Below are 27,827 nucleotides of genomic sequence, written 5' to 3' on the forward strand. Positions count from 1 at the left end.
TTCCCAATTGACGGAGATAATTCGTCCGGGATTCGAAACCGAAACCAACCTCTTTCCGGGGTATAGTATTTCTATCGTCTGAGCTGGGAGGATCGAGATGAGCGACCGCTTAAAGCGTTCCATAAATCCTTCTCACTCACCTTCGATGGGCGCAATTCGCAACTCGTAACCGGCCCTTCGAGTGCGCATCACGGGCGGCGGCAGGTGTCCGTTCAGGTAGCAGGTGTAGTTAACGCTCTTGTCGTTGCCTACGATGTCGGTGCGCACGAGGGCGCAGACGCCCTTGAAACTCTCGTTCGCGCACTTGTCTAGCAGCGCCTTCTCGGAGTTGACCCTGCAGAGAGCGAGGCACGCAAACTGTATAACTACGTGTATACTGAAATTCGTAGTTTTTAATTCGTTAAAGGGGTCATGAACCACTTTTCCAAGTAATGATGTAATGACCTCAGTATCGGAGTTTACTGCCTCCCGAATCGATTGCCGCAAAAATTTCTCGAATCCGTCAAGAATCAGCGGAGTTACGGGGGTTTGGCGCACGCTCCGAGCGCTTTCTCTCTTTTCTCGTGCCGACGAGCGCACTGGAAGCTAGACAGGGAAGGATGGCATGGGGGAAAGAAGTTACGTCAGCGCGCGTCATGAAACGCGATCGCTCTCCCGCTGTGATTCGCTCGCGCGAGTGCGGCTACCGTGTACTGAGGAGGGCGGCGCCGGCAAGTGGCGGCACCCCGCGGCAAGAAGCGCATCTGATCCGAACGCCGCTCTCGATTTACGTCGTCTATCGGCCAATAAGCATGCTATGTCTCTTGCGACGTAAACTGCCAGACGCCCCTCCCACCGACGAGAGTGAGAACCGGCCTCTGTTTGAAAAGAGGGCGCCTGGGGAAACGGCAACTTCGCGCTCCGCTTGTGGCCTTTACGCGGCGCGCACGACTGTAGTATTTGGCAGAGCAGTTCATAGCCGTGTCAGCTTTCCGCAGGATGTGTTTTTTCAACAAGCCCAAGGGGTGCTTCATGACCCCCATGAAGCACCCCTTGGGCTTGTTGAAAAAACACATCCTGCGGAAAGCTGACACGGCTATGAACTGCTCTGCCAAATACTACAGTCGTGCGCGCCGCGTAAAGGCCACAAGCGGAGCGCGAAGTTGCCGTTTCCCCAGGCGCCCTCTTTTCAAACAGAGGCCGGTTCTCACTCTCGTCGGTGGGCGGGGCGTCTGCCAATTGACGTCGCGATCTGCATCGCCGCGTCGCAAAAGACATAGCATCCTCATTGGCCGATAGCCGACATAAATCGAGAGCGGAGTTCGAATCAGATGCGCTTCTTGCCACGGGGTGCCACCACTTGCCGGCTCCGCGCACTCCTCAGCGTCCTCAGTACACGGTAGACGCACTCGCGCACGCGAATCACAGCGGGAGAGCGATCGCGTTTCATGACGCGCGTTGACGTAACTTCTTACCCCCCGTGCCATCCCTCCCTGTCTAGCTTCCAGTGCGCTCGTCGGCACGAGAAAAGAGAGAAAGCGCTGAGAGCGTGCGCCATACCCCCGTAACTCCGCTCATTCTTGACGGATGCGAGAAATTTTTGCGGCAATCGATTCGGGAGGCAGTAAACTCTGATACTGGGGTCATTAGATCATTACTTGCAAAAGTGATTCATGACCCCCTTTAACATATGCGTGCAGTGGGGATGGAAAGAAACGCGAACAGCGTGGCGCGCTGTTTTCATCACGCTCCGACCTTGGTGGCAACAAAAGGATTCTAGAATGGTTCTCGATTGTGTCATGGAAAACTCTATTGGCTTTTTATTACCGTTCAGGCTACAACCCGGCTTGTAAAAGAAACGCGAAACAGTGGAGAATGTAGATGCGACACTGTCCGCGTTTCTTTCCATCCCCCCTGTACGTTAACATGTAACACTCTGTAAAACTTGTGTAATTTCGGTAGCGTAGTACCAGCACAGTTGGATACTGTATTTACCCGCGTAATATCAGAACTGTTGGGTAATGTCGGCTATAGTTTCACCTACTGTTAGCAATGAGGGTAACTGAGGATAAATAAAGGTGATCAGTGGTAATGCTAACGAAGTTATCTCGCGTTTACGACTATATCGCCGCGTCTTTTTCTTAGCGCCTATAGGTAGACTGTGAGCTTAGGAAGAAATTACTGTGGGTTAGTCTATAGCCAGAAGGGTAGAGACGGCATTTCGTGTATCGAGTTACCGAATGACATACATCAAGGGAAACAGTCTAGTGAACAGCCGAAGCTATATGTAATGATACACGGATTTACTTATGCTTCTATTTCTTTTATTCCGGACAGCTCATTCTTTCAGTACTGCTCAACTGTACTTAAGAGTACATAGTCGATTACATCTGCTCTTTCGCATGCAGCTTTGTCCTTAGAAACCGGTCATTTGTATACCAGTCCAAACTTTGCCAGCAAGTTCTCACTACCCTGCTGATAGTGATGAGAAAATTTGTTGCGAGATCACATTTAATGGCGTTTTAGGTACACCCTTGTGCGGCAGGAAACTTACACTGTAATCCAAATTTTCCGCATCTTGTTTTTAGGTATCTTCCCGAGGTCACCTGTAGGCTCGTCCACTTCACGGCCGTTTACGAACAAACGCATATATCGGTGGCGCATGTTCGTGAAACCTGCGCACATGTGCGTTGCATTTAGCATCAACATAAAAACAAAGACTACTTCTTGCGACTAATTGACAGCTTAATGTGGTACCAATCGGTACGCTATTAGTAACTTGGAAAAAAACTAGTTAATAGGTAAAAAAAGTCACAGTTTCGCCGCAACGGCGAAGCAATGATTGCGATAGCAATAAATTGTAATGCAACGCGAAGAACGGAAAGCAGCTCGAAATTGCCAGCGCATCGCTCGAGCCCAAAGGACGCACGAAAAGAACGAGCGCGAACTAATGCGTCACAGCTCGACACTTGAAGCGCACTGCTCAAACATAAAGCAGGACGCATGAAACAAACGAACAGGTACACACAAGACGAGCGCGAACTAATTGTCACAGTTGTTACTTATTTCTGTTTGAACAGCGCGCTCCTTTCGCAAACGCGGCCGCTGAAGCGAGCGAAGCGAAGCACCCCATCGGCCGCCCCCTTCTTTCCTTGAGATAAGCGCACGAAAGCGACGACGCCCTGTAGAGCGAACAGCAACGGCGTTCGCAGGGGCGGGGCGACGATCTTTAAAGCGCGCAACACGCGCGCACGTCGCGCCATCTATGTGGCCACTAAGAAAGCATGCTGAATTACATGGTGTATATAAATTGCTCGCCGTTAGCAGGCTGAGAGACGGTGCTGTCGTGGCCTAACGTCTACCGCGGCGGAATGCAAAGCGAGAGGTCGCCCGTTCGATTCCGCGCGTCGGAAAGAATTTCTTACCCATTTTTCTTTGTGGCCTTTCTATATATATACATACTTATACATATACGGTGAATGACGGCGACGGGGACGGACATTTTCCAGCCGAGACTGTCCATATAATTGCTATCGCAATAAAATTAACGTGTAGCCGATCATCTAGTTCAGCAGGTCGCGAGATCGAATCCCGGCCGCGGCGGCCGCATTTTCGATGGAGGCGAAAATGCTAGAGGCCCGTGTACTTAGATTTAGGTGCAGCTTAAGGAACCCCAGGTGGTCAAAATTTCCGGAGTCCTCCACTACGGAGTTTCTCGTAATCATATAGTGGTTTTGGGTCATTAAACCCCAACAATTATTATTATCATCTAGTTAACACAGAGAATCAAAATGGAGCTGGGCGGACCGCGTAATGCGTAGGGCAGATGACCGGTGGTCAGTTAGAGCAAATGAATGAATACCAACGGCCGGCAAACAGTCACGGATGGCCGAAGATTAGGCGGAGTGATGAAATTCAGATATTTGCAGGTATAAAATCGAATCAGCTCGCGTAAGACAAGGTTAATTGTAGATAATTGGGACAGACCTTTTGTGGACATAAAAACAGACTGATGACAACATATTGAGCGTGCGTACTTGTGCGCGTAAGTACGTTCATGTGTGCATGCGTGTTGTTGATTCCCTGGCTGTTTCTTAGAGCCTCTATTTGTATTCCTAGGCTAGCTGTGTTTGAGAGGAAATCACTGAACATATAAAGACGCAAACTGTTTGATCGAGTGCTACATACTTTCATGGATTTACGACTTTCTTTTGTTTATTTATTTCTTGTTGTACAACCAAAAATATCTGGATTATCTTATTTGGATTATTGGTGTTTATTATACTGCCCTAAACCTTGCTCATGTGCAATTGTGCCATTCATGCATATGTACATATAAATGTATATATGCCTGTTTTGTATTTTCTGCAGTTGTCCGCTATTGTCTGCTGTACTGGTGGTGCCAGGAGCCTAGTCAGGCGTGTATAGACACGCCTTTAGCTCCGGCACCATGACAATTTGTGACACGTCATGTATTGTCAAATCTCGAAATAAACTTCAAACTTCAAATCGCAATGTTGGTAAAAACCTGCCATTATAATTACATGCGTCGGGGCTGCCAAAGTCCCGTCAGTATTCGAGAAAAGGTACGGTTCGACTTACGTCCTTTTTGCTTGATGTTATTGGCGAACACTACGAGAACATCGGTGGACACGTCGAGCACCAGCTGTTCGGGAACGTGGTACGTGTCGAGCTGCTCGGGAGGCCGCAGCTCGCGCTCGTGGTACGCATCGACACTGGCAGCGCCAGCCTTGCTGCCGGGTGGGAGGTGGGCCAGCGCGAACGCGGCCAGCGCCAGCTCGAGCACGGTGGCCATCATCTGCCGTCGCAGGCGCCGTATCCACACGTTGCGCCACACGAGCGCCAGCACCTTGCTCGACCAGAAGAGCACCTCCCACGTCTTCTGCCGACTGCGTTTACACAGTTGCGTTGAAGCAAGTGTACGTGCTACATGTGTGTCGATCATTTTATCAGGTGGCAACAGGGAAGGGACTGCGGAAGAGTTCGACAAGCGCCATGTTGTGTCGCAAGGAATACCGTCCCCTTCTCTCTCTCTCTTCTAGGATCAGAGAGATCTCGTGCCGCCGTTTCGAAACAGAAGTTAACAATCCTTCCTGCAAGGCGCACTGTCCGCATCTGATGGCTATATCCTATACCACTCTAGATGACGAATACAAGTGAAGAGAATTCCTGGTGTGCGAGATCCCTTTTCGCTTCAAAGCTTGGATATGCGTTTACAGATTACACGATGTACTAACATGAGGACTAAGGTGTAGCTTGTAACAATAAAACGACAAAAAATTATAAGCAGTACTCACACGAAACCCATGCGTTGAGCCCCTATAAGGACCTGCGGAAGATACGAACGAATACATAAGTAACACCGGCATTTACTGCGGGATGAAAAAAAGAAAATAGCTTGCTTCATCCTGCCACGTGCTACTTCAAGTATCGATCGGAACAAAAGCCTAAACCTTCGAACGAACTGAAGTTTCAAGACAAACTTCAATATAGCTGCCTCCCGGCTTGAAGAAAGGCGTACTATACGTCTACAAAGCAAACTCAGGGCACTGCGATTGCGAATGTTTGTCCGAGTCAGTCTGACCGATTCTCGGAAGTGCTGCGTGATCTGAGATCAGGATTGGTGTCTCCTATGCAGACTTACTGAAATATTTTCGGGGAATTTCCTGGGAGTAAGGCGAAGCTCGGACGATCGGGGCTTTCACCGCAGGTTCGGGAGCAGCCAGGACGGGCTGGCTGTTCGATTTGTTCCTTGGCCAAGACGTGGCGCGAGATGCGCGAGGCGTATTCGATGTAGATGCTGATCCTAAACTGCTGGCGCAAACCCGCTCATGGGGATTTGCCAAGAATCGGGTAGCCTAGAAAAAATATTTAAAAACTAGAAATGCGAATAATTCCTCATACTGTACTACAAAAAGATTTACAAGTTAATTTTGCGAGACTAATAATTAAAACAAAAGAAAGGAAAAAGGCGGATTCGAATGGAACGCGTGCGGCTTGGCACATATGACACTTCCTCTTCACTTGCCGCGTGGCGCCTTGATCTACTGAGCTGTGCGCTGAGCTGGACATGCCCTGTAGAAAATTTTGTTAGTTTTCCTTATGTAGTCCCAAAGCGTGGAGCCCTCAGTTTAGGCCCGTAGCCTGGAACTTTTTCCGATAGGGGGGCACTTGCTGAAGGCTTTGAATATTTTAGAAAAACACCTATCTTCATTATTTATTTTCGGTAGAACACCTCCTCCATCAGAATTTCGGGGAGGGGGGGTGGGGTAGCCCCTTCCCCCCGGGCCAGAAGCGTAGCCAGAAATTTTTTTCGGAGGGGTTCAACCACCCTTTCTTCATGTTCGTGCGTGCGTTTGTATGTGTGCGTGTATATATACACATTATACACATGCAAAATCGAAAATTTTCGGAGGGGGAGGGGTCAACCCCCCTAACCCCCCCTGGCTACGCCCCTGCCCCGGGCTGTCCTGGAAAGTCCAGGGCTGTTCTGGAAAGTCCTGTTCTCTTATTTCTCAGCTTCGACGTCCTTGGCGCAGTTGGCATGTTATCGCGCCCACTCACTCGCCTGTCTCTACTTTTGTATTGAGCTAGTCCGGCACGTTTATCGACGCGCCTTCGGCAGAGTGGTAAGCGGCACCGTCAAGGAAGGATTTTAGTGCAGCACGGACCCTAAAGTTTAGCAAAAGTTGACAAAAATGCATGACCTTCGGCAAGGGAGGCAAGGAGGCCGCGACCACAAAAGAACAAACAAGGTATTTTGACGTTTCAGCACCCAAAACGGGAGCCTTGCTTGCTGGCTTGCTTGCTTGCTTGTGCCTTGAATCTTGGCTCTTACCCACTACGGGGGATTGGCCATGAAACCGGCGAATAATATAAGGGAGAAATTTTGAATTGAATTGAGACGAAGGACGAGGAATAAATCGGTCGCCCAGGGTGTAAACAAAACTTGAAGACTGACTTCACAATCTACCTTGTTTATCCTATTGTGGTCGGCGTCCCTCCTGTTTCTTAATCAACGGTTCTTCCCGACCAGACGGGTGTCCGTCGAAGCCTCATATCGGTTAAAAAGGCTGTCACTGTGACTAGGGACCGTACTGTGACCGTTGAAAGTGATTCACCTTATGAGAACGGGCGGAAAGGAAGTTCATTCTTCTTTTTGACTCTTGAGATTTCCAACTGCAGCAGGTTCTACATAAGTAAAGTTTATGGATACGACGGTGTCAACAGGCTCGTAAGAAGTAACTAACCAAAACCAAAATTATTTGTGAAACGCGCCTTTGCCCTTCGGTTGCTACAGGGAGTGAGGAGCGGGCGTCCGTGTCCTCGTTAGTATAGTGGTCAGTATCCCCGCCTGTCACGCGGGAGACCGGGGTTCGATTCCCCGACGGGGAGTGTTTATTTTTTTTTCTTCCACTTTCTATCGAGGCTTTATTGCTAATTTTGTTTGCACACTGGCGCCCCGAAAACTCAATTTTTGCATGAAGGAAAGAAGGTGATTTTTAAGGGCTCGTTTTTCTTTGTTAGACACAATATTAATGAGAACTAACAGACAATAATGCCAAGGAAAGTAAAGTACTCTCCTTGGCATTGCATCACATACAACAACACGCAAGAACATCCATAAAGCTTGTCTGAACCCCCCTCCGCCCCTCCCTCCCCCCAAAAAATTTCAGTCTCCGACACCAAGCCGTGTGCTTTCCTTAGTAATACTACGGCGCTGACAATTAAGAAGCTCTCGAAAAGTAAATAATCAAAACAAAATTATTCGTGAGCCCGCCCCTTGGTTTTTGGTTGCTACCGTGAGTAGGGGGTAGGTGTTCGTCTCCTCGTTAGTATAGTGGTTCAGTATCCCCGCCTGTCACGCGGGAGACCGGGGTTCAATTCCCCGACAAGGAGCGATTTTTTGTTCTCTAAATCGCTTCTTTTTTTAGTTCCCTGAAGAAAGAGCACACGGTCGAGCATTGATCGCTAATTTTCGTTTGCATACTGAAACTTCGCCGTACGTCCAGTCTCCAAACGGCGTACTTTTCTTTAATTCTCCCATATGTCCCTTTCCGTGAGAGATTCGCCTCCTTTTTTTCTCCCTTCCTTTTCTATTTTGCTTGGCAGCGCGTTATCGGTGGCGTCAGTGCACGGTCCGCGTACCGACGTCCCAGGTAGTCCTACTATCCTTGCTGTTCTCAAGTAGCCCTGCTCTGTTTCTAAGTGCGGCACCCTCGTAAGGAAGGGCGCGTGTGGCGTGACGCAGCCGTTTCATACTTTTGCCCACACGATCGCCAGTGTATGTACATAGGTTCAGGGGAGGAAAAGACCCTTATTTCTGCAGCCCATAAGGGTGCACGGCGCCGAAATTGCCAATGAAGCGATCGACGCCCAACCGCGGTGTTTGTTAACAACTTCCAAACCCTGCATGCTGTCAACAAAAACTCTTATGTCAACAAAAACCCACGCCACGGAGCTTCTCCCCATCACCTGACACCATAAAGTAGAAAAATCTTGATTCCGCTCATGGCAACAAGTAAATAAATCTCCTGAAAGTTGTCAGGAAGGAAACAAGGCGCTGCCTCTGAATCTTCTCGTTATTGTCCCAGTCGTCTGCCCCGCCAAACCCCTCCTCTCTTAAAAAAAAAAAAAAAAAAAAAGTTGATTACGGACATAGAAGCTTGCCTTGTGAAAATTTTATTGAAAAAAAAAAAAAAAAAGTACTCCCCGTCGGGGAATCGAACCCCGGTCTCCCGCGTGACAGGCGGGGATACTGACCACTATACTAACGAGGAGAGCTGTGAAGCGCACCATTTGGGACCATCACAGTCGTTGATTTACAGAAAAAAGTTTTTTCAAGAGATGTTTTAATTGTGTTTCTCACTCTTCTGGCCACCGCCGCATTCTGATTTACTTTTTTTTTTACCTTAACTGGGCCCCTGGACATTTCAAGCGATAGCACTTTTCGAATTTTCCGCCAAAACGCCAACTACAGCGACGCAGCGACGTGGATGGGAGCACGCTGCTTTTCTAATTGTACTGTTGTAACTGTATTGTAAATCTGATATAAATGTGAATAAAGTAAAGACAACTTTCCGCTGGCAGCGACCGAACCTGCCGGCGACAGTTGTCTTTTCGTCCACTTGACTTTTCAATGCAGTTACATCAGTACAATTGGCTTCATTATTTGTTGGTTTCATTGAGGGTGTCAAGAAAGAAACACCTTTTTAAACTCCCTTCATTCGTTCACGTACTTCGAGGTATTTTATGTGTAGATTTTTATTGATGTTCTTTAATATGATTATGTAGCGACCTTCATTGTTTTGCAAATGTGTGTGGAACTCGAAGAGTCAAACTTTGAATATCTTCGCCACAACTACATTGCCAGCAGAGCCATATTTCTGGAATACCAGAAACTGAATTTGTCAATGAAGTATGACTCTACTTTCTTTAATTTATCAATAAAGTATGATTCACTTTCTTTAAAATACCTTCAACGAAGTACTGCCGTGAACTTCACACTTTTACGCAGTAAAGAAAAATCTTCGACCTCAATATCGTAGAAACAATACTTCAGTAAGACTCAGAGCACCTGAAATTGAAGTGTAGAACTTAAGACTTACTACTGTGGACACTGAGCCAGAGGTTTTACAAGCCAAAACCACAATATGGCCGTTAGGTGCACTGTACCTGAGGGTGCCACATTAAGTTAGGCCACCTCAGGTTTAAGGTGCACACATATGACTAGCTGTCATAACTGTATCTAATTACACAGATGTTTCTGCATTCTGCTCCCATTAAAATGCAGCTCGACTGTCACACAGTCTCCACCTGAGCAAGAAATACGTCTTCGTTTTATCTTCATTTCAGCTACAAGGGAAGCAAGTGAACCATAGGCATTTGCTTAACATGCTGCAACTCTTTAGTTTTCTGCATTGTGACGTAACTTGAGGCAATGCACGATGAAATCTAATTTTACACTCAGGCAGAACTTCAAGTCCACCAGCTCTTTGAACAGCCTTGGCGGCCAGTTATTTCCAACTTATGCACAGCGATGCATTTCTTTACTATGTACAAGGCTGTAGACACTGCCTTGCTGTGTCCATAAGTAAAAAAAAAGAAAGCACATTACATCACTGCACCGAACCGTGAATTCAGAGGGTGAACATCTTGGGGCAACTAGGGATGCGTGCTTTTTTGGTTTTGCAATTTTAGAAAAGGTAAGCAGTGGTCAGGCACTGGCTGAAGGCTCGGTGAACACATTGCAGTCTATGGTGTGTGGCTTTGGTGTACATCAGTGGGGCAGTGATTGGAGGCTTCAATTCTGGTGGCAGCACTTCAGACACTTGCTCCTGTATCGTCTGTCATAATGCCAGATTAAGTGACAAACTTGTCTCCAGCAGTTGAGACCATAGAAAGCTGGCGGGCAACTTCTGCCTGCCAAAAGCTTTAATCAGAGAGACAAGGGAAGCATCGCCAGCCGGACAGCAGCTCTTGCACAGGAGCGTGGTGGGTGACTGGCCTTTATTGCCAAAGCTCGTCCTTGCTTAGCACTGTAACTTCAAGGACTGTATGGTGGCTTTTCAGAAGCAGCATCTGAAATGTGTCCTCTGCCTCAGTCATCGATGAATTGTTGCATTTGCACAGGCCGGCAACATTCTCCAGTTATTTGGCAAAGTTATAACAGGGCTGTGGTGATCGAGATTGCAGATGCTCATCCGCAAAAGGCTTGCGAGCCATAGTACGGCACAAAACAGCAGAGCTTGATCGTGAATGCTGCCCAGCTTTGGATGTCACTTTTTCTTGCTTTGAAACCACAGGTTAGTGAGTAGAATAACAGAGAGCTGAGCTAGTTGATTAGTACTCAAGTTCAAAGGCTGGGCATGCAAACACGAACACAAGAGAGAAGACAACACAAACGCCGGTAGTGACTTGGCCCATGTAGAGAATGAGACTGGTCGACCTTGTGTTGTCATCAAATTTGTTGTGAAGGCTAACACAGTGATAAGATGACAACCAGTCTTCAACTTCATGGTCATCAGTGCCGCTAATTACTATGGCAAGGTCACGCTGACGGACCATACCAGAGCATGCAATGGTCTGGGTTGTAGGTGGTGGTGGACTTGCGTTGCTCTTGGTGGTCGCGATTATGGGTAGTATATGGCTGTACAATTCTAGGATTGTAGAAGACTAGAACCCCCACCAGTTAAAACAGATAATTAGATACACACAACGTGGGTGCAGACACAGGCTGGGCAACGTTACAGTCAAGGTGGAGCCAGTAACAGCGGCCACCTTCACCTCGGGTGTCTTGTGTTGCACATGCAATGTGGCTGCAGAGTATGCTTCTTCATTGCTGAGCAAATATACGCACGTGTGGGACATTTTTACCAGGCATCAGACCATGTCACTATAGCCTATGCAGACTGCAGCTGTTTGCAGTCCACCACTGACCTCAGACGTTTGAGATTGAAGAAACACTGAAAGGAGGTAAGCGTCAAAGCACTTTAAATAATTTACCATAGTAGCCCTTGCAGGGTCCAGTTTCAGTTGCCATTCCCAGTATGTATATGTGCACAGACATAACAAAACAGAAGGTGGGATCAGGACCATTCGGAATTTTTGCTAACTCCATCGTTAAAGTGCAAACAGCCAGGACAGGTCCTGTGCCCAATTGTGAACACACCATGCACGACAATGATGCCAGGGTTATTCAAATTAAGGATTAGCCGTTAATGCCACACAGTGATGCATTCTGCTTGTAAATAACGAAGGTGGTTAGTGCCAACGTTGTGGAAGTTTTTACGCGCCCTACCTCAAGGTACAAATAAATTCAGTCGGAAAGCACAATTCCACATTTATTTCTGTTGCCCTGAAACATCAGCAAGTGAAAGATTTGTATTCATGGTTGAGCCTCTCCTCTCCTGCTCATTAAGACTCGTATTCAATGCAAAGAAAGCATGAAACACACGAGCATACTCCAAAAATACTTTCATCGAAGACTTGACAGACATCAATTCTGATGACAACTTGGCTGCAGCACACGTCTGAGTGCGCTCTCAGAATAAACCCAACAACTTGCCCTATCTCCAGCAATATCCTGTCATGCCCAGTACAACAACACGAGAATGTTCTGTAGCTTCAGCATTCAGTTGGCGTTTGATGACGAAGCTTCTACATTCATCTGGCCATAGACTGCACCCTAGCGTCGGCATAGACATTTGCTCTGATAATTTACTGTAGTTTAACTACACACCTCACATGTGATAAAGTAAAGCATCTTCAGCATACATCTTATAATGTACCTGATACAGCTAGATATAGATGAACAGTGGTGACTACAGTACCTCAGGGCATCTAGTTAACGTACCGCAAGAAATGTGGGCAATTGTATCAACAGTGTACCCACAAATGATTTACTCAAGGCATGAGACTTTGACTGGAACATTGTTAGGCCAAATTAAATGCATGTTCTTTCGAAGCAAAGGTTGGTCGCATCCAGAGTCGTTAATTGCAGAGCTAAAAGAGCTTGAACGCCTAGCAATGTGTCTTTTTTTTGCATGAAGTAAAAGATGATGTAAAAGATGGAAGCATTCAAGTGGCTTAAGGAGGGTGTAAACAAGCTTCTTGGCTTACAAACAACTTCAAAAAGAGACAACCATGTGAACATGTCACAGTGTTCATGCTCTCTAAAAGAGAACCATGTTTGACTCCAGCCAACCAATGCACCCTGTCCATAGCACGCACTGCCACTCGCAGAAAACAACACCCGACTCTTATGCAACAAAAGCCTGTCAGGATGCAGCGCCAGGGGTGGTCGTTCCGCCAGTGTCTACATCAGCTTGCGACTCCAATTTGCTGATCTCAGACTTGTACTTGTCGATAGTCTCCCTAGCCACCTTGAGACGCTCCTTGAGGTCGGCCACCTCAAGCCGAATCTTGTTCTTGGCCTGGAGGATGGAATGCAGCGACTTCTCTTTCCTCTCTTCGACTGAAACACGGCATGAGAATTCCCCATGAAACAACCTTGGAATTATGTTCTGCTATACAGTAAATACCAAAACACAGAATATCAGGAAAAGAAAGGTTTGAAACCTCAGAATGTTCTTTGAATTTATGAAAGCAAAGATGAACGAACACAAGTTTGTGCTAACATGAAGTTAACTTCAATTAAGTATCATTTACCACTCAACAAAAGAAGCTGTTAGTCTAAGAGTCTCTGCGTGCAAGCTTAAAGCCTGTATGCATTGTTAAACGGCCCTTTTCTGTGAGAACAATCCGTTGCTGTTGCACTGCAACAGTAAAGTTAATCAAGGTTGGATAAGAGATGTCCGATAAGAATTTCCTGCTTACGTGCAATAACACAGTCAACTTGAGCTTTCTTGTAGCATCCACAATAAACACACTGCCGTAGCGATAAGCATGAAGTCATGGCCAGTTTTACAAAAGGCCAACCACTCCCCCCTCCCTTCAATGGCACAATACATTGTGCGCACACACTCTCCCCTGTCAAGGTATCTGTACTCACAGTCATATTCGTGTTTGTATGGGCCCACCGTAAGTGGCCTTGTGCTTGTTAGCAGCTGCTGCATCATCACTGTGGGTTCAGAAAATATCTGCAAGCAAAGTAAAGTTTTCTCATCAGCTGCTTAGCTGGAATTGAACAGAGGAACTGAAACTACAACATGCGACTAAAAAGCTTGGTCACTCTTAAATGATTCCTGGGCAACGTGCTCGAATCATCATTGTAATCATTGCCAGTATCATTGCTGTACTTGTGCTGTACAGCATAATGGTGGTACTGTATTCCCTAGAATGCTAAAGAAAAGATCAGCGTTTCCATTCTTAATTCACGTGTTGCTTGCAATGACGGAAGAAGCAGGGGTGTTCAAACATTGTAAATTTAGAACATGAACTGAACGGCCATGACTGTCCAATTCGTGAATTCAGCATTTGAAATTGTTGGCTATATAATTGCTGGCCATATAAAGCTAAAGGGCGTGAGGCTGGGCCCGATATGTATCTGCGAGCAAAGGTGGCGGACGGCAGTCTTGGAATCACTGAAGATGTGTGTGGCAGATGTGGAAGAGATGGCCAGGGCAACGGCTTCCTCCTCGGCCTCCGTACAGGAGGTTACGAGGACTGAGCCAGTGACTTGCAGACTGCAGTCTTTGCCACAATCTGCAGACTTGTGAATAGGGGAGGACCCAAAAAGGACATGTGCAGCACAAAACACACACATCAGTTTGTGGAGTGTGCTGCATGTATTGTGTAGGAGGTTCAGTTGTCCTGCAGAAAAATGTACATCGGCCAGACCGGTCGGTGCCTCAACACGCATCTCAGGGAACACGAGAACAATCTTCGCCAGAAGCAGGGGAGCAATGTGGCTCTTCCCTGTGCAGCCCGCGGGTGCTCAACAAAATTTTGCGCATGTAGGGTTTTGTCCAGGCATCGTCAAGAAAGTGTGTGGTTGATAGAGGAAGCATTCTTAATTCACAAAAAGGGTTCTTTATGCGTCAGCATGGCTTTCATATCTCTAAGCAAAAGGGAAATCATGTACCTAGAAGGCGCTTCGTAGGCTCGCGATTAGAAAGGTTTTCATCACAACAACAAAGATGCTTTCATCACCTTTGTTTTGATTTGATTGTGTGGTCTCACACATGCGAGACAGACTGTTTTTGTTTCTATATATGTATTGCCTTGGAGCAATGAAGAAAAACATTGTTAGTCAGTGCTCATGTTGTTGTTCTCTCTTTGTCCACGTACGCGCTGTCGTTCACTTCAGATTATGGCAAAGGATGGGGACAAAGCGTAAGAGATGACCTGTATCCAGTCGCATGGTGTAGGGTGCTTTGCAAGCCAATGTGATGCTTCAGGTGCATATCTTTGGGGATGGGATGTACCGTGAGATGGTGAATGCGGGGTGGGTGAGTGTTCTGCAGGAGGCAGTAGCCAGGGATGTCTGAGAGCGCTGGCCAGCAATGGTGGAAGAAAGCCGCTCGAGTTGGGCCGAGCGGTGAGTTTCGGTGAGTTCTGCGAGGGTGTTGTGGACCCCCATGTGGGGGAGTCGATCAGTTGAGGTGTGTTGGGGAAGGCCGAGGGCCGATTTGTAAGCCTGCAGAATAAGGTTGTTGACTTTATCTTCTTCTACGTGAGAGAGGGAAAGGTAAGGGCAATGAGTCCGTTACCCTGCTGAGAACGAAAGCTTGCACTAACCGTCTGACATAGATTTTCGTACTATAAAACTAGAAGGCAATCTGGCAGTGCGATCGTTCAACCGCCATAGGAATGATGGGAAATACAGATTTCTGAGTGGATTGTGTTATCTAGCGAACTATCTACAGGTGTCTTTTACAGTTTCAGTTTCGTTTGTGCAGCAGCTGTACCCTGCCACAGTAATGCCAACGGTGTTGTTCTCTGGCATGGGTAGTGGGGTGCGACGCAAAGCACTCAAATAGTGGTTTTGCTGTTGAAAGTGTCTTAAGCGCACTAGGTCTGTTTCCGAGACACTGTGGCTTTACAAATTGTATACGACACTTTTAGCAAAGTGTCATTCACACACCACTCCGCAGAGATGCGATGTCCCATGCCAGCGCAAGAAACTGCATAGAGTAGGAGGAGGAATAAACTTTATTATAGAAACTGCATAGAATTCAAGTTTTTTTTAAACAGCAAAGTCGTTTAAGCTATCAGTGAACTTGTGCTCCATCCGGTAAAGCTCACCAAGTCTCGTGTCACCACAGCAACCAGGAGCAGCTGTACCAGTAGCGTAGCCAGAAATTTTTTTTTGGGGGGGGAGGAGGGGGGGGGGGTGGTTCGACCATACTTTATACTATATGTTCGTGCATGCATTTGTATGTGTTCGTGTATATATACATATGAAAAATTCACAAGCGTCGACAAGAGGAGGAAGACCCAAAGTATGCCGAAGCGTAGAGAAGACAGAGGCGGCAATACATACGGAATTGTGGAGACTGCCGGGTTTATGTGTAATCGAGAATTACCAGCGAACAGTCCAACAGAGCACCACTTCGGGACATACCAGGTTTCACCGTGAGTTCTTAAGCACGAACTTCGGGCACTCTTGCCACCTGTGCGTCTTCAAATTGACCAGCTTCGCTGTGTTAAGGCACACACCCACACAAATTCTACCACTCACCAGTTCATCGTACATTTCCGTCACAAGCTGCTTCTTCCCAAGCATGATGTTGGTTTCACTTTGGAAGAGCTTCAAGATGTGGTAGACGGTCACCTAATTTATATGCACAGATGGGTGAATTCATCAGTGAAATGGCCAATACAAGGTTACCATGTTTTATGAATAAAGAACACAAGGCTAGGACTTGCAAGGAACGTGGGCACAGGCAAATGCATTGTTGTAATATATCAAGATCGGCACCAGGAAATTAATTTCTGTCTTGCTATCCTCCTTACGATATAAGCATCGGTTCATCAACATTATTATGATGAACCAACTGTTTATAGTGCGTTGGCATAAAGTAAAAAAAAAACAATATTTGTGAGTAATACAAGGTGGCAAATAGAAATCTGAGCGGTTTATTAATTAGGAATACAAACGGCGTACCTTAGGGAATCAAGCAACAAACCCAATCGACACATGTAAACAAATTTTATCAGCAGTTTGTGCAAAATATTACATGATTCAGGTACACTGACAAAATAGCACATTAACAATATTTTCCAAACTTCTATAAAATGTTAAGCATTGTGCATAATTTATAGGCATACTATAGCAAGTGTTATTTGGACTGTCTCAACTGCCAGACACTGCTACTCAAGCAACAATGACTTTGACAGGTCCAAATTTTTTAACTATGTATTTTTCAAAAGTAAAACAGTATTATCATTGTTATTAGAGTTGCCTAACACTCCAAGCTAACAAAAAAGGGGTAATAAAATGTAACGATTACTTGTTTAGTTACTATCACATCATATGGGGCATGCCATCGTGTTGGACAGCGCACTAATTTTGCCCACCTGCGGTTCTTTAACGTGCACCTAAACCTAGGTACACACGTGTTCTTGCATTTGTCAATTTGTCCCATGTCAATATGCATATTCTTCCTCATATATTATTAAGGCAAATATATACAGCAAAAGCAGTAACACAAGGAGAGAAACTTATAAAGTTAAACAAAATTTTGTGCTCAAGTAAAAAGGTCAAACACCCCTTAGTTCTGAGTGACCAAGTGCAGCGCAATCTTTATATTGCTTACTGCACGTTTCGTGACGTTCTTGCATTTCAAACAGAATAAATTTTCAGCTCAGAAACAGTCGAATTACACGTAGAGCACTGCACCAACATGTGCACCGAGACCTGAATAAATCTTTTTTTTGCTTACCGGTCTCTCCGTGGTGTCCATAAAGTATATCTTGATGACAATTTCAAATTCACCCCAGCCAGTTTCTGTGACTTCGTATGGCGGTTTTGTCACCACTGCATTGCAAAAAAAGAAAAGAAGAAAAGCAAGACTAGATGTTGTCTTCTGAAACTTGAATAATATAAGAAATGCTTTTCTGTGACGATGCAAATTATTTATGTATCAGTTCGATCGTTGGCTGCTGAATGGGCAACGTAATTGTGCAAGAAAGGCAAAAGCTAGGAACTGATGCAAAATATTTACATGAGGTTTGCTTAGTGTGAAGATGAACTACATAATTACAGAGTCTTGTGCTGCAAAAGGAGGGAGGCTACTAAAATACTAGTGTTAACCAGAAGCCCAAAATATTTTTCTTGTGTCACGCAAGTACTTGTGCAACTAACTCCAGCAAGTGCGAAAGTAGGGAAATTGTCCGAGGTGCTAGTTTTCCGTATTATGCACAACTAATGAAACCAACAGACAATTAAGCCAAGGAAAGCATAGGGGGACATTATTTGTGGTTTCTTGACTGTATTGCAATGATTCTCACTTAAATTGAAAAGTGGACGAAAATCACCCTTTCCGTCGGTGAGATCCAACCCACAACCTTCGAATTACGTGTAATTACACGTAATTCGAAGGTGGTGCATTCAAATCCCACAGACGGAAAGGGTGATTTTTTGTCCACTTCAATTTCTTTCAATTTAAGTGAGAATCATTGCAATACAGTCAAGAAGCCACAAATAATGTCCCCCTATGCTTTCCTTGGCTTAAATGTCTGTCAGTTTCAATAACTCCAGCGAGGAATTTCCAAATCAAGTAGGCGGCTGCCTAAAAGCTAGCACTGTAAAAAACATTTTTAATCTAATACAGTATTCTGGCAGCCCCCTGAGCATAATATGAAAAAAAAAAAAAAAAAAAAAAGACTGTGAAGCATCACTTACCCCTGTTCTGATTTGGGTAGCTTTCATGGAGCTTGAAGTGTACCTTCTTTACATAGGTGGACATGTCCTGAAGATACAAATCCACAAAACTTGTTACGTATGTCAAATTTCCTATTTTCCTTGTCACAGTGTGCGAAATGAGCTTAAGCTATCAGTTATGAGTCACAGAGGATGCTTTTCGATAAGCTTGATAATAACAACTGCACAAGTTAAGTCGGGCTCGACATCAAAGGTAACAAACATGCAACGTGTTACATGACAGGCACCGCACTGGAGAGCGCTGGGTTAACCCTGCTTGCACAAGTGACGAGTCTTACATATCCAAAGATTTATTTTCGTCTACTGACTGCCGTGCATAGTCAGTTGCTCATCTTAGTGCGAGTGATGCCCCTTTGAATGACACCAGTTTACTGCAAGTCTGGCACCTCTAGGTTTCGAAATACTGTGGCATGAAGTGAGCTGGTTGTCGTGACAACAGGCAGCTTCTCAAGACCTGAACTAGAACTGCGGTGTTTTTGGACGTTTCTTCGCCTCGAGCAAACAACTAAAAGTGTAAAGCTGTAGCAAGTAGTGTTTGAAGCTCTAATTTAGTACAGCCAAATCTTAATACAATTAACTCCAATATAACAATATTATTTAAATAACAAATTTCACTTTTTACAACCTCATGTCCATACACCATTTATTTTGAACCTCAACATAAGCAAGCATATTTATTTACAATTTTCACATAATCAAGTTTCACTGCTACCACCATGGAAGATGAAGGCAATCAATTGAAGTCATTGTGAGTTCCGGTGATCAAATGGGTGGATTACAAGGAGATGAAAAATTCACAAACAGGGTGTGTGCTGGAGTCGGCATTTCGACAAGTGGACTTTTCTTCTTCAAGGCTGCAACTAAAAGTTGCAGCCTTGAATAGCACCCCCTGTTTACGAATTTTTCATCTCTTCAAGCTTCCATCTTCCCCTGACTCCTGCCTTTTTTGGATTGCAAGCAGTATTTTGTGTATGCATTTCACGCCATGCTGCATGAAGAGCGTGGCTGCTGAAGCGAAGCGTTGCCGTACTCCTAAGTTTACATACTAAACAGCACATGCGCTTCAAAAGAAGTTTTACCTCCAGCGCCATGGTTCTCAGGGGCACCACACTCCCTGCATTAATTTTCGGTTGCTTCTCGATTAATTTAGGGGCTTTACATGCCAAAGCCACAGTAAGATTATAAGACAAGCTGTAGAGGGGGACTCCGGATGAATCTTGACAGTCTGGCTTTTTCAATGCGAACCAAAATCTAAGTACACAAGCATTCTTAAGTTTTGTCACCATCTAAGTGTGCTTCTAATTGACATTCAGCTAAAAAATATACATAGACCTGGGCTGGCCACATAGTGCATAGGGCAGACAGCCGGAGGCCAGTCAGAGCCACGGAACGAATATCAAGGGACCAAAAAACGCAGCCAAGGGAGACAGCAAGTTAGATAGGGTGACAATATCAAGAAGTTTACAGAAATGAAGCATAATCAGCTACACCTAAGTTGTAGGACATGTAAACTGGAGATCAATGGGAGAAGACTTCATCCTGCAGTGGACATCAAATAGGTCAAACAGGAGCTGAGGATGATTACGAAATGCGACTGCCATGGTCGGGAATTGAACGCACACCCTCATGACCGGCAGAGCACCTCCATAGCAGCTAAGCTGCCACAAAGCTGTACACACAGAGGAATAGCCATAAAAGTGTGTGAGACAATGACTGCCGTAGAAGTTTAATAGGTAAAGCACTACACACGGTATGGATGATGCAGCTTCTATCTGCAGCAAGCTGTTCCTCACGCTTTCATTCTTCTATTCCTTGTTATTTCTACGGTGATCTCGGCCATCCACCTTACATCGTTCCCCATGCCCGCATACCTCCTCATCGTGGCGGACATGAACTGTCCCCGCACCATTACATATTCCTCTTCATTTTTTCCCCGCACAGCATCAGAGTGGAAGGGCCTTTACCACAACATTGCAGCAATCACTATTCCATCAACCTTCTTCGATAATGCAACAAATTATCTTTCTGATTGGCCTCACCTGGCTGTACTGTAATCCCACCACTTATGTAAAAACCCCTTGAGGTGTCTTTAAAAGGACACTAAAGGCAAATATTAAGTCGACGTTGATTGTTGAAATAGCGTTCCAGAAACCTCGTAGTGCTTGTTTCGTACCAAGGAAATGCTTATTTTGAAAGAAAATCATGATTTAGTGGTCCGCACGGCGTTAGCACACTTTAAACCATCCGCCTGAACGGGCCTTCTGACAGCAGTTGCCGTACACAACGTTGCTCGCCTTCACTGCCCGGCAGCCGATGCTACGGTGTCTTGCACATCAACGGCCATCAACCTTGCCAAGACGCAGCCACTAGCGACTCTGAAACTGTATAGCTCACTGTAACGGAGCTTAGCTTGACCAGCAACAGAAGTTGAGTATCAACAGTGCGAAAATAGCAAGAGCCAAGCACACGCCGCAGTACGCGATACTGAAACTACCAGTGAGGCGCCACCGCGTGAGCGAAGCGCAGCTCGGCGAAAACAGAACTTTTGAACCCCTCATGCCGTTCCCCATGGTAACACCAAGAGGTCCTTATTTCCATAAATCAAACAGAAACGAACAAGCAGCATTTTATTACGTCTTGTGATGCACGGAACATTCTTTTTTTTATCGCAGCTAGTTTTATTACTAGTGGTTAATTGTACTCGGGACTCTTGATGTCATCAGGATCATTTCCAAAATGTCTCACTCGTGGTGCATGTCATGTCCTACATTTACCTTAATTTCTCGATTGGTAGAGCACTGCTGTTGATAATACTGATGTTTTAGACGTTCTCACACATTGACCTTTCACTCTGACATGAATTGTTATTTGCCTTTAGTGTCCCTTTAAGGAAACAGACTGATGGTGTGATACAGTACAATCAAAAACACAACTTTTCTTACACTTTCTCTTGCTTCAATGTACGTTTCCTTAATATGAACGCAACTAAAAAGAATTAAGCCCCTTGGCTTTCCCTTATTTTTGTAGCTCCAAGTAGACTGCAATACACACATCTTATGCCTGGGTAAAGGGCAGCACATGTTGCCAAATACATCACTTGAACATTAGATTCAGCAGCTTTCAAATGGTCATACAAATGATGACTATGCCCATACCTCGTTTTTGTATGGCTTCAGGTAGACGGTCCACTGATGTGTGTGGCCATCTTCCTCTCGTTTCTTCCCAAAGTAACGGGCGACATTGCCAAACACGATGGGCTTAACGATGGTCAACCCCTGAAAATTAAAGAGAACACAAAACAGTGAAATACATTTTCAATTTTAGTTACAGCACCCGCCTGTTTGAAAGGCAATGGTCCCAGCTGCAATAGACCGTTTTCAAGCACACGAGCGCCACCAACGGACGCGCAAGCGCTCATGGGAAAAGTGTGTACGCCGCAGCAGCCGCCGCGACGAGCGCGCGGGCCTCGCGCTGTCGCTTTGCGTTTGCGCCGTGCCAGGACATCTTAGACGCAGTGAATTTGGCAAGGTGCAACATGTGACTGTGCAATTCAATCACGAAGTTCAGTGTTTAGCTGCGACGGCCTCTCGACGATTTCCATCTGTCCCACTGTTGCACCAGCTGAGCGGCTCAGAAGCGGCACCTTTTACTTATTACTTTTTTTTTGCACCGGTGCGCCTTACGGCATAAACGAAAAAAAAAAAAACACAACTCGGTTGCCTGTGAAGTGCAGGAGCGGTGTATGATTCGCAGATGCATTTAATTGGAATCAACGTCTATGGACATCGTGTAGTCGGCATTTGGGGAAATGAGATACATTCACTGCGTGGCTCGCACCATATATGTAAAGAACGATAACTGCCTACTAACCTTCGTTGGTACTATAACTACAAGTTGGAATAATGCTTAGAACAAAGAAATAAAAAAGCAGTACAAGCAGAAAAACGCACAAACCATCTAGCACTAACCCACAACTGAAAGTTTATTAAAAAAAGCATATATACAATAATGGGGGTGCATTGCGCATGTCATAATGAGGCACAAATAGTCAAAGAACCAAGGCGCATGTTCACGGTCGATTAATAAAGTTGAATTCCTTGTGTTTTAATGACTGAGATGGTTGACTGACACATCGTGTCGCGTTATTTGTAACATGATATGCCTCCGAAATTTCTCGCGTTGTCTGATTAGGTTGATGGTACAAAATTACTGTGCTTTCGAAGATGGGATTACATTTGCATGACTGACATAGCGATGTAAGATGACATGGCTCCATTAAATGAATTTCGACGCTCGCTGAGGCGCATGTTATTACATCGACCAGTCTGGCCAATGTACATGTGGATACAAGAAAGAGAAATTTGTGGTGAACTCCTACACAATTGACAAAACAATTCAAAACAATTGGCATGCCTCTGACCGCATTTTTCTTTGCCCCCTGAAGAACCCTGGCGACATTAATGCGACTAAGCTTATTTGGGGCGGCAAACAAAACCTTCAACCCCACATCGCTTCACTAAATTCTTCAGGCCATGCGACTTCTTATAAATATGTGGAATAACTGCAATATTTCTAGTTTCTTCATTATTCACGGATGTAGGACGTCCGTATTAATCTTTCTTTGCCATGAGAACCGATTTTCGCAAACCGATGCAAGGATGCGCAGGATATCCCGCCTCTTTAAGGCGATTACTTTGCAGCTGGAAACTATTGCTCATCTTATATGTGCGCAAGTTTTTTTCCAATGCCGTGCGTAACCATGACATCACGATTCCTCGTTTAACAATATTCTAATGCGACGACGCGAAATTAAACACCGATTTCGCTGAACGCGGACTATACTGCCCGCAGACATGATCCGCAGTGAAACTTAAAGACATGAATCAAGAAACTGCCAATTATCAGAGTAAGGCATCTCGCAAGTGAATTCTAGTCCCATCCATTTTCCTTTTTCTTTAAACACGTTTAGAATGTGCTCACTTCTTTGTGCATCGCGTGACTTGTCAATTAAAATCAAATAATCATCTTATATCTGAACACCATAACACCTCTACAGTATGGTTAAAACCGGTCACAAGTCGCTATGGCATAATGCCATAGCGGCTTGTGAACAAGTAATCATTGAATAAATACGAATTCGGTGTTCCAGCTCACATTGCTCACAATAGCACGTTTTGACTGCATGTATCGGCACGTGACAACTCGCATGCCGCTTAACTGCTACATCCGGTATACATCCGCTCGGTAACACCTACACTGACTGCATCATTCCTTTCGCATTTCATACGTAGAGATACATGCAGGTGCGTTCAGACGTGTAGTATTTAGGATTTAATAATAGTCAGCCATCAGCGACGCGTTTTTTTCGTTTGGTGCTCCCACAGCGCCAACGAGCAGCGAGCGACGGAACAGCCGGCGGGCTCGCCGTACACACTTTTCCCATAGTGCTTCGCGCGCCCGCGGGGGGTTCGGGGATTGCTTGAAAATGGTCTATTCCAGGGCCTCAGCAAGCTTTTTATCTACTGAGAGGTATGCCGCACTGCACTACGCTAAGAGGCAGTTTTTTTTAGCTTGAAAACTGATCCACCTTCAAGTTCTTGCACAACTCATTCTGTTAATTACTGTAGCTACCATGAATATTGCAAGCACATTGGTAAATCATATGAACACTGTAAAATAAAAAAGTCACCTAAAAGAATGTGGATCATTTCATGAAGAAGGTGACTAAGTGGTTAATAAAGGAGTAAAAGGCATCCAGGTCATCTGACTTATCACCCAAGACTTGCGATACAATTCTTAGTTAACTTCTCTAAATATGTAATCTTGTTCCACCGCTGCTTATTCCCACTGTATCAATTAACCATTTGCTAAGTTCTGTAAGTTGAATGAACTTTTACAACACTACTATCACCCTAAAGAAAGAAGAAGAAAAGCAACACATTTAGTGATGAGTGAGGGAAAAAGCTATGGTGCCAATGTCAACAATCCTCCTTCTGCAACCTCCTTTTTCTTCTCTGTGTACTCATACATACATATTTAATTGACACAGCATGATGGAACAGGACGATGGTCCAACTCACCATGCACTTCTTATTGACAAGCTCGAAATCACCTAAAAGAAGCTATTTGGTTCAATTACCAGCTAATGACCAACACTTCTTGAGTTCACCACACACTCCTCAGTTGTCCCTTCAATCTGTGTACATAGGTGCAAGCGTGAGCGAGTTGTCGCACTGCATAAATCTGTACTTGCACCATCAATGATCGATACATCCATCAAACTGGTTGTAGACTCTTTTGGGTAACCACGATGCTGCAAGCCCTCTCAACTTGATCAAGCAGTTCCGTCACCATCCACATTTTAGAAGAGATAGGGTTTGGGCGTGTTGGTTGGTCATTGCTAAGCAGAATACACTGCGCAGAAATTAACACATGACAGTTCGTCCCGTCGTCTTCTTGTCCTGTGTTCATTTCATTGCTATGAATTCTGTTTAACTATCTGCGTTGACTTTTTCTACTTTCCTCAAGCCATGTGAGTGTAGAACGTCACGATGGTGCATTGCACAGCTTGTAACACTTAATTAAATTTCAAATAATATACCTAGCCATGTGCCTGATGGAATAAGTACCAATGTGCTTTGAAGGTGATCATTATCATCCCTATACCTGTTGATTCTGCTTCTGCTCCAGCTAAGTCTTACAAAACAATGCAGTATATGTGAAAAAAGAGTTCATCGTTGTGAAATCCAGGGCTAAAGAAGCCAGAACGGCAAAAATTTTGAGGAGTGCCACCCCAACAAGCAGCTATACATGTCCAGATGCCACACATTATTGAAAGAATGAAATTTTTTATTAGGGGCTCGTTCTTTAGTTAGACACAATCTGAAGCAGAATTGTGAGTTGGGCTAGTTGGTAGCTGTTCATCGTCAATAACTAACAGCGCAACAGAGTTAGAATATGGACAGTACGAGAAAAGGATACAGTGCTGATAGTGCGCTGTGTCCTTTTCTTCTCACTGTCTATATTCTCTGTTGCACTGTTAGTTACTCCCCGATAGACACAACCCAATGAATCTAAGAGACAATTAAGACAGGGAAAGGATAGGGGATGTTAATTGTTGCCTTTTTAACTGTAGTGTAGCAATTGTGACATAATTTGAAATTAATGAAAGTGGACGAGAAATGACCCTTTCCGCAGGGGGGATCCGAACCCACAACCTTCGAATTGCGCGTTAATGAAAGAGTCACGGGTTCCAGACAGAAGGTGAACACAGTGAGTTAAGCACCTTCACTCTTCCACCAGGTTCTTGAACAACTTCTGGAACGATGCCTGGCATGGCGACAGCCATTCCACGGTACCAGACCGTCGAGAAGAAAGAGTTGCCCTTGCCAAGCAGTCACGGAGTTGTGCCCCGCGAATCACATCTGCGTGAAAAAAGGTGCAACATACATGGCCACCTTGTCACCCTCACTGTAGCAATGCAAGTGATGCTGTACAGTCAGCTTGCCAAGAAGAAGAAAAAAATTACATAACTATGGCGGAAGTCTAGCAGGTAAGCAGAGGCAACAGTGTTTTCTAGAGCAGTCAACCTACTGTATGAGCGCTATTTACTTTAGAATACTGTCAAGCCCATATTTACGGGGGGGGGGGGGGGGCTGGAACACACCACATAGAGATGACTTACATACGAAGTCTTACACATAAGAAAGAATGAAGACACATGTCACTGTGGTTCGGGTACAGAAAATATATGTTGTCCTACATGTTCCAGCAACATTTCTAATATTGTTTAGGTGACTAGGTGACAGTAAAGCGATTTCGTGGGTCTAATTATTTTGTAGATCGTCGGGGGGGGGGGGGGGGGGGAGTAGGTAGAAAGTGCTACGGCAAAAATAAAAAATATTTTTGAACCGTGGAGTAACGCTTATGGCGCACTTGTGTGGCTGAATTGCCGCCGGTCATAGCTCCTGCTAGAGAAAAGTTTCTCAGGTACACAAATACCAGCTTCTATCGAATCTCTTGATTTCCTAGCAGACGGCGCCGAGCAAGGACATGCAAGTTGATGAATCGAACCTCAGTTGTGACAGCAAAGCATTGAGTTTCAAGCCATTTACTATTGCGTTGTTGCGGATACACAAAAACCCACTTTTCTGAACGCCAGCTCAATGAATAAGACCGAACAAACAAGTCTTGTTCATCTAGGTTCGTCTACGGTTCAGGTACAGTGGACGTTTATTCGGGTTTAGCTTTTACTACAACACTTCGAAACACACGTGCTGCTTACACCCATACTGGTGTCCTCACGAGAATGAAAAGCGTGCGGATAGCAATAATTCAGCACAGATCTTGAAAGATATGTGAAGTCGTCAGGTATGGAACTGAAACAAAGCCAGTGTTTACATGCAGCGCACCGCCGCCAAATTTTAAACAACGCCACACGTTAGCTGCTATCTGCACAACACTGCAGGCCCATCAGAGCATAGCAATGATCTGAATGAGCGTTTATATCTTCTGGTGCAAGTAAATCAACGCCAAAGCAGTGTTAATACCGCAGAACAAAACGACGCAACTTACGAACGGGACCGCAAAAAAATCCACGGTCAGCGCCATTTTGCCCAATGTTGCCGGTTGGTCACTGCTGCTAATGGCTATTTTTGGTGAAATACTACAGATGGAAAACGAAAGCAACGAAACGCAGCATCGTGGAAAAGTATGTCGACACGCTGGCTTGCTCGAAGAAAATTTTTGAGGAAAGCGTCTGCGTTCTTAAAAATCAGTCGCTGTCTGGTACACCTAGAGGTAACGATACACAGTCGCTAAAGTTACGCCCAGCGTGTTGCTTCGCGGTGCAGCTTTGGCTCTCGCTACTTTTCCAGAGTCATGTGGTCGGCCCGTGTCACTAAAATGAGAGTCCAGTAACCCGCGGTTCGCCTCTTCCTGGTTCTCAATATTTTCTAGTGTCACCGCCAGAGCCAGAGGTCAGCGACGTACGCTTGCGCGAGCACCGTTGACTACAACGTGAATTTTATTACAAGGCTATTTCGATACCATTCCGATACCAAATCCAAATGGCAGACATGTGCCAAACTCTCTGAACTTATTTGTTAAAGGGGTCCTGGACCACTTTTCCGAGTAATAATTGACTGACGTCAGTATCCGAGTTTATTGCCTTAGGAATCAATCGCTGCAAACTTTTTTTCGAATCCGTCAAGAACGAGCGGAGTTGCAGGTATTTGACGTACGCTCTCAGCGCTTTCTCTCTTCTTTCGTCCCGACGAGCGCGCCGGAAGCTACCCAGGGAGGGATCACGCGGGATAAAGAATTGCTACAAGTAGCGCGTGTCATGAAACGCGACTTCTTTCTCCCTGTGTGATTCTGGGGCTGATGGATGCTATAGGCTTCCCAAGCAACGCTCAGCGGCGCTGCTGCTATTGACAGGCGGCGCCATCTCTGGCAGAAAAAGAGAAACTGGGGTGTT

The 27,827-nt window shown here is 45.3% G+C and overlaps 2 protein-coding genes and 3 non-coding genes across 5 annotated transcripts in view; 2 read left to right on the plus strand and 3 right to left on the minus strand.

Annotated features, from left to right (window-relative positions):
• LOC119391197 (ATP-binding cassette sub-family A member 2-like) overlaps nucleotides 1-6,072 on the minus strand; it is a 40,345-nt gene extending 34,273 nt beyond the window's left edge. The window contains exons 1-4 of the mRNA XM_049415190.1: nucleotides 6,029-6,072; nucleotides 4,582-4,889; nucleotides 2,534-2,654; nucleotides 141-334 (exon numbers count right to left, since the gene is read on the minus strand). Coding sequence (XP_049271147.1) covers nucleotides 141-334; nucleotides 2,534-2,654; nucleotides 4,582-4,889; nucleotides 6,029-6,072 — 667 coding nt within the window. The remainder of the gene's footprint in view (nucleotides 1-140; nucleotides 335-2,533; nucleotides 2,655-4,581; nucleotides 4,890-6,028) is intronic.
• Nucleotides 6,073-7,323: 1,251 nt separating this feature from the next.
• Nucleotides 7,324-7,395, plus strand: Trnad-guc (transfer RNA aspartic acid (anticodon GUC)). Its single transcript has one exon. It is a non-coding gene; the product is annotated as a tRNA-Asp (tRNA).
• Nucleotides 7,396-7,826: 431 nt separating this feature from the next.
• Nucleotides 7,827-7,899, plus strand: Trnad-guc (transfer RNA aspartic acid (anticodon GUC)). Its single transcript has one exon. It is a non-coding gene; the product is annotated as a tRNA-Asp (tRNA).
• Nucleotides 7,900-8,708: 809 nt separating this feature from the next.
• Nucleotides 8,709-8,780, minus strand: Trnad-guc (transfer RNA aspartic acid (anticodon GUC)). Its single transcript has one exon. It is a non-coding gene; the product is annotated as a tRNA-Asp (tRNA).
• A 3,050-nt stretch (nucleotides 8,781-11,830) lies between these two features.
• On the minus strand, nucleotides 11,831-27,074 carry LOC119389984 (YEATS domain-containing protein 4). Its single transcript, XM_037657473.2, has 8 exons — nucleotides 26,924-27,074; nucleotides 25,635-25,773; nucleotides 21,505-21,624; nucleotides 18,311-18,377; nucleotides 17,349-17,443; nucleotides 16,145-16,237; nucleotides 13,514-13,601; nucleotides 11,831-12,976 (listed from the first exon to the last, which is right to left on the minus strand). Exons 2-8 carry the CDS (start codon nucleotides 25,695-25,697, stop codon nucleotides 12,780-12,782), a joined length of 723 nt encoding a protein of 240 aa, XP_037513401.1. The 5' UTR covers nucleotides 25,698-25,773; nucleotides 26,924-27,074; the 3' UTR covers nucleotides 11,831-12,779.
• Nucleotides 27,075-27,827: the final 753 nt, after the last annotated feature.

The sequence above is a fragment of the Rhipicephalus sanguineus genome, chromosome 4 (genome assembly GCF_013339695.2).
Source record: "Rhipicephalus sanguineus isolate Rsan-2018 chromosome 4, BIME_Rsan_1.4, whole genome shotgun sequence".
NCBI classification, from domain to species: Eukaryota; Metazoa; Arthropoda; class Arachnida; order Ixodida; family Ixodidae; genus Rhipicephalus; species Rhipicephalus sanguineus.

Excerpts from the sequence above, each read along its gene's own strand:
- LOC119389984 (XM_037657473.2), bottom strand. The coding sequence starts at position 25,697 with ATGGCTGTCGCCATGCCAGGCATCGTTCCAGAAGTTGTTCAAGAACCT. Across the intron at positions 18,378-21,504 it reads TGAAGCCATACAAAAACGAG|GACATGTCCACCTATGTAAA; the intron begins GTATGGGCATAG and ends TTGTATCTTCAG. Across the intron at positions 17,444-18,310 it reads CTACCCAAATCAGAACAGGG|TGGTGACAAAACCGCCATAC; the intron begins GTAAGTGATGCT and ends TTTGCAATGCAG.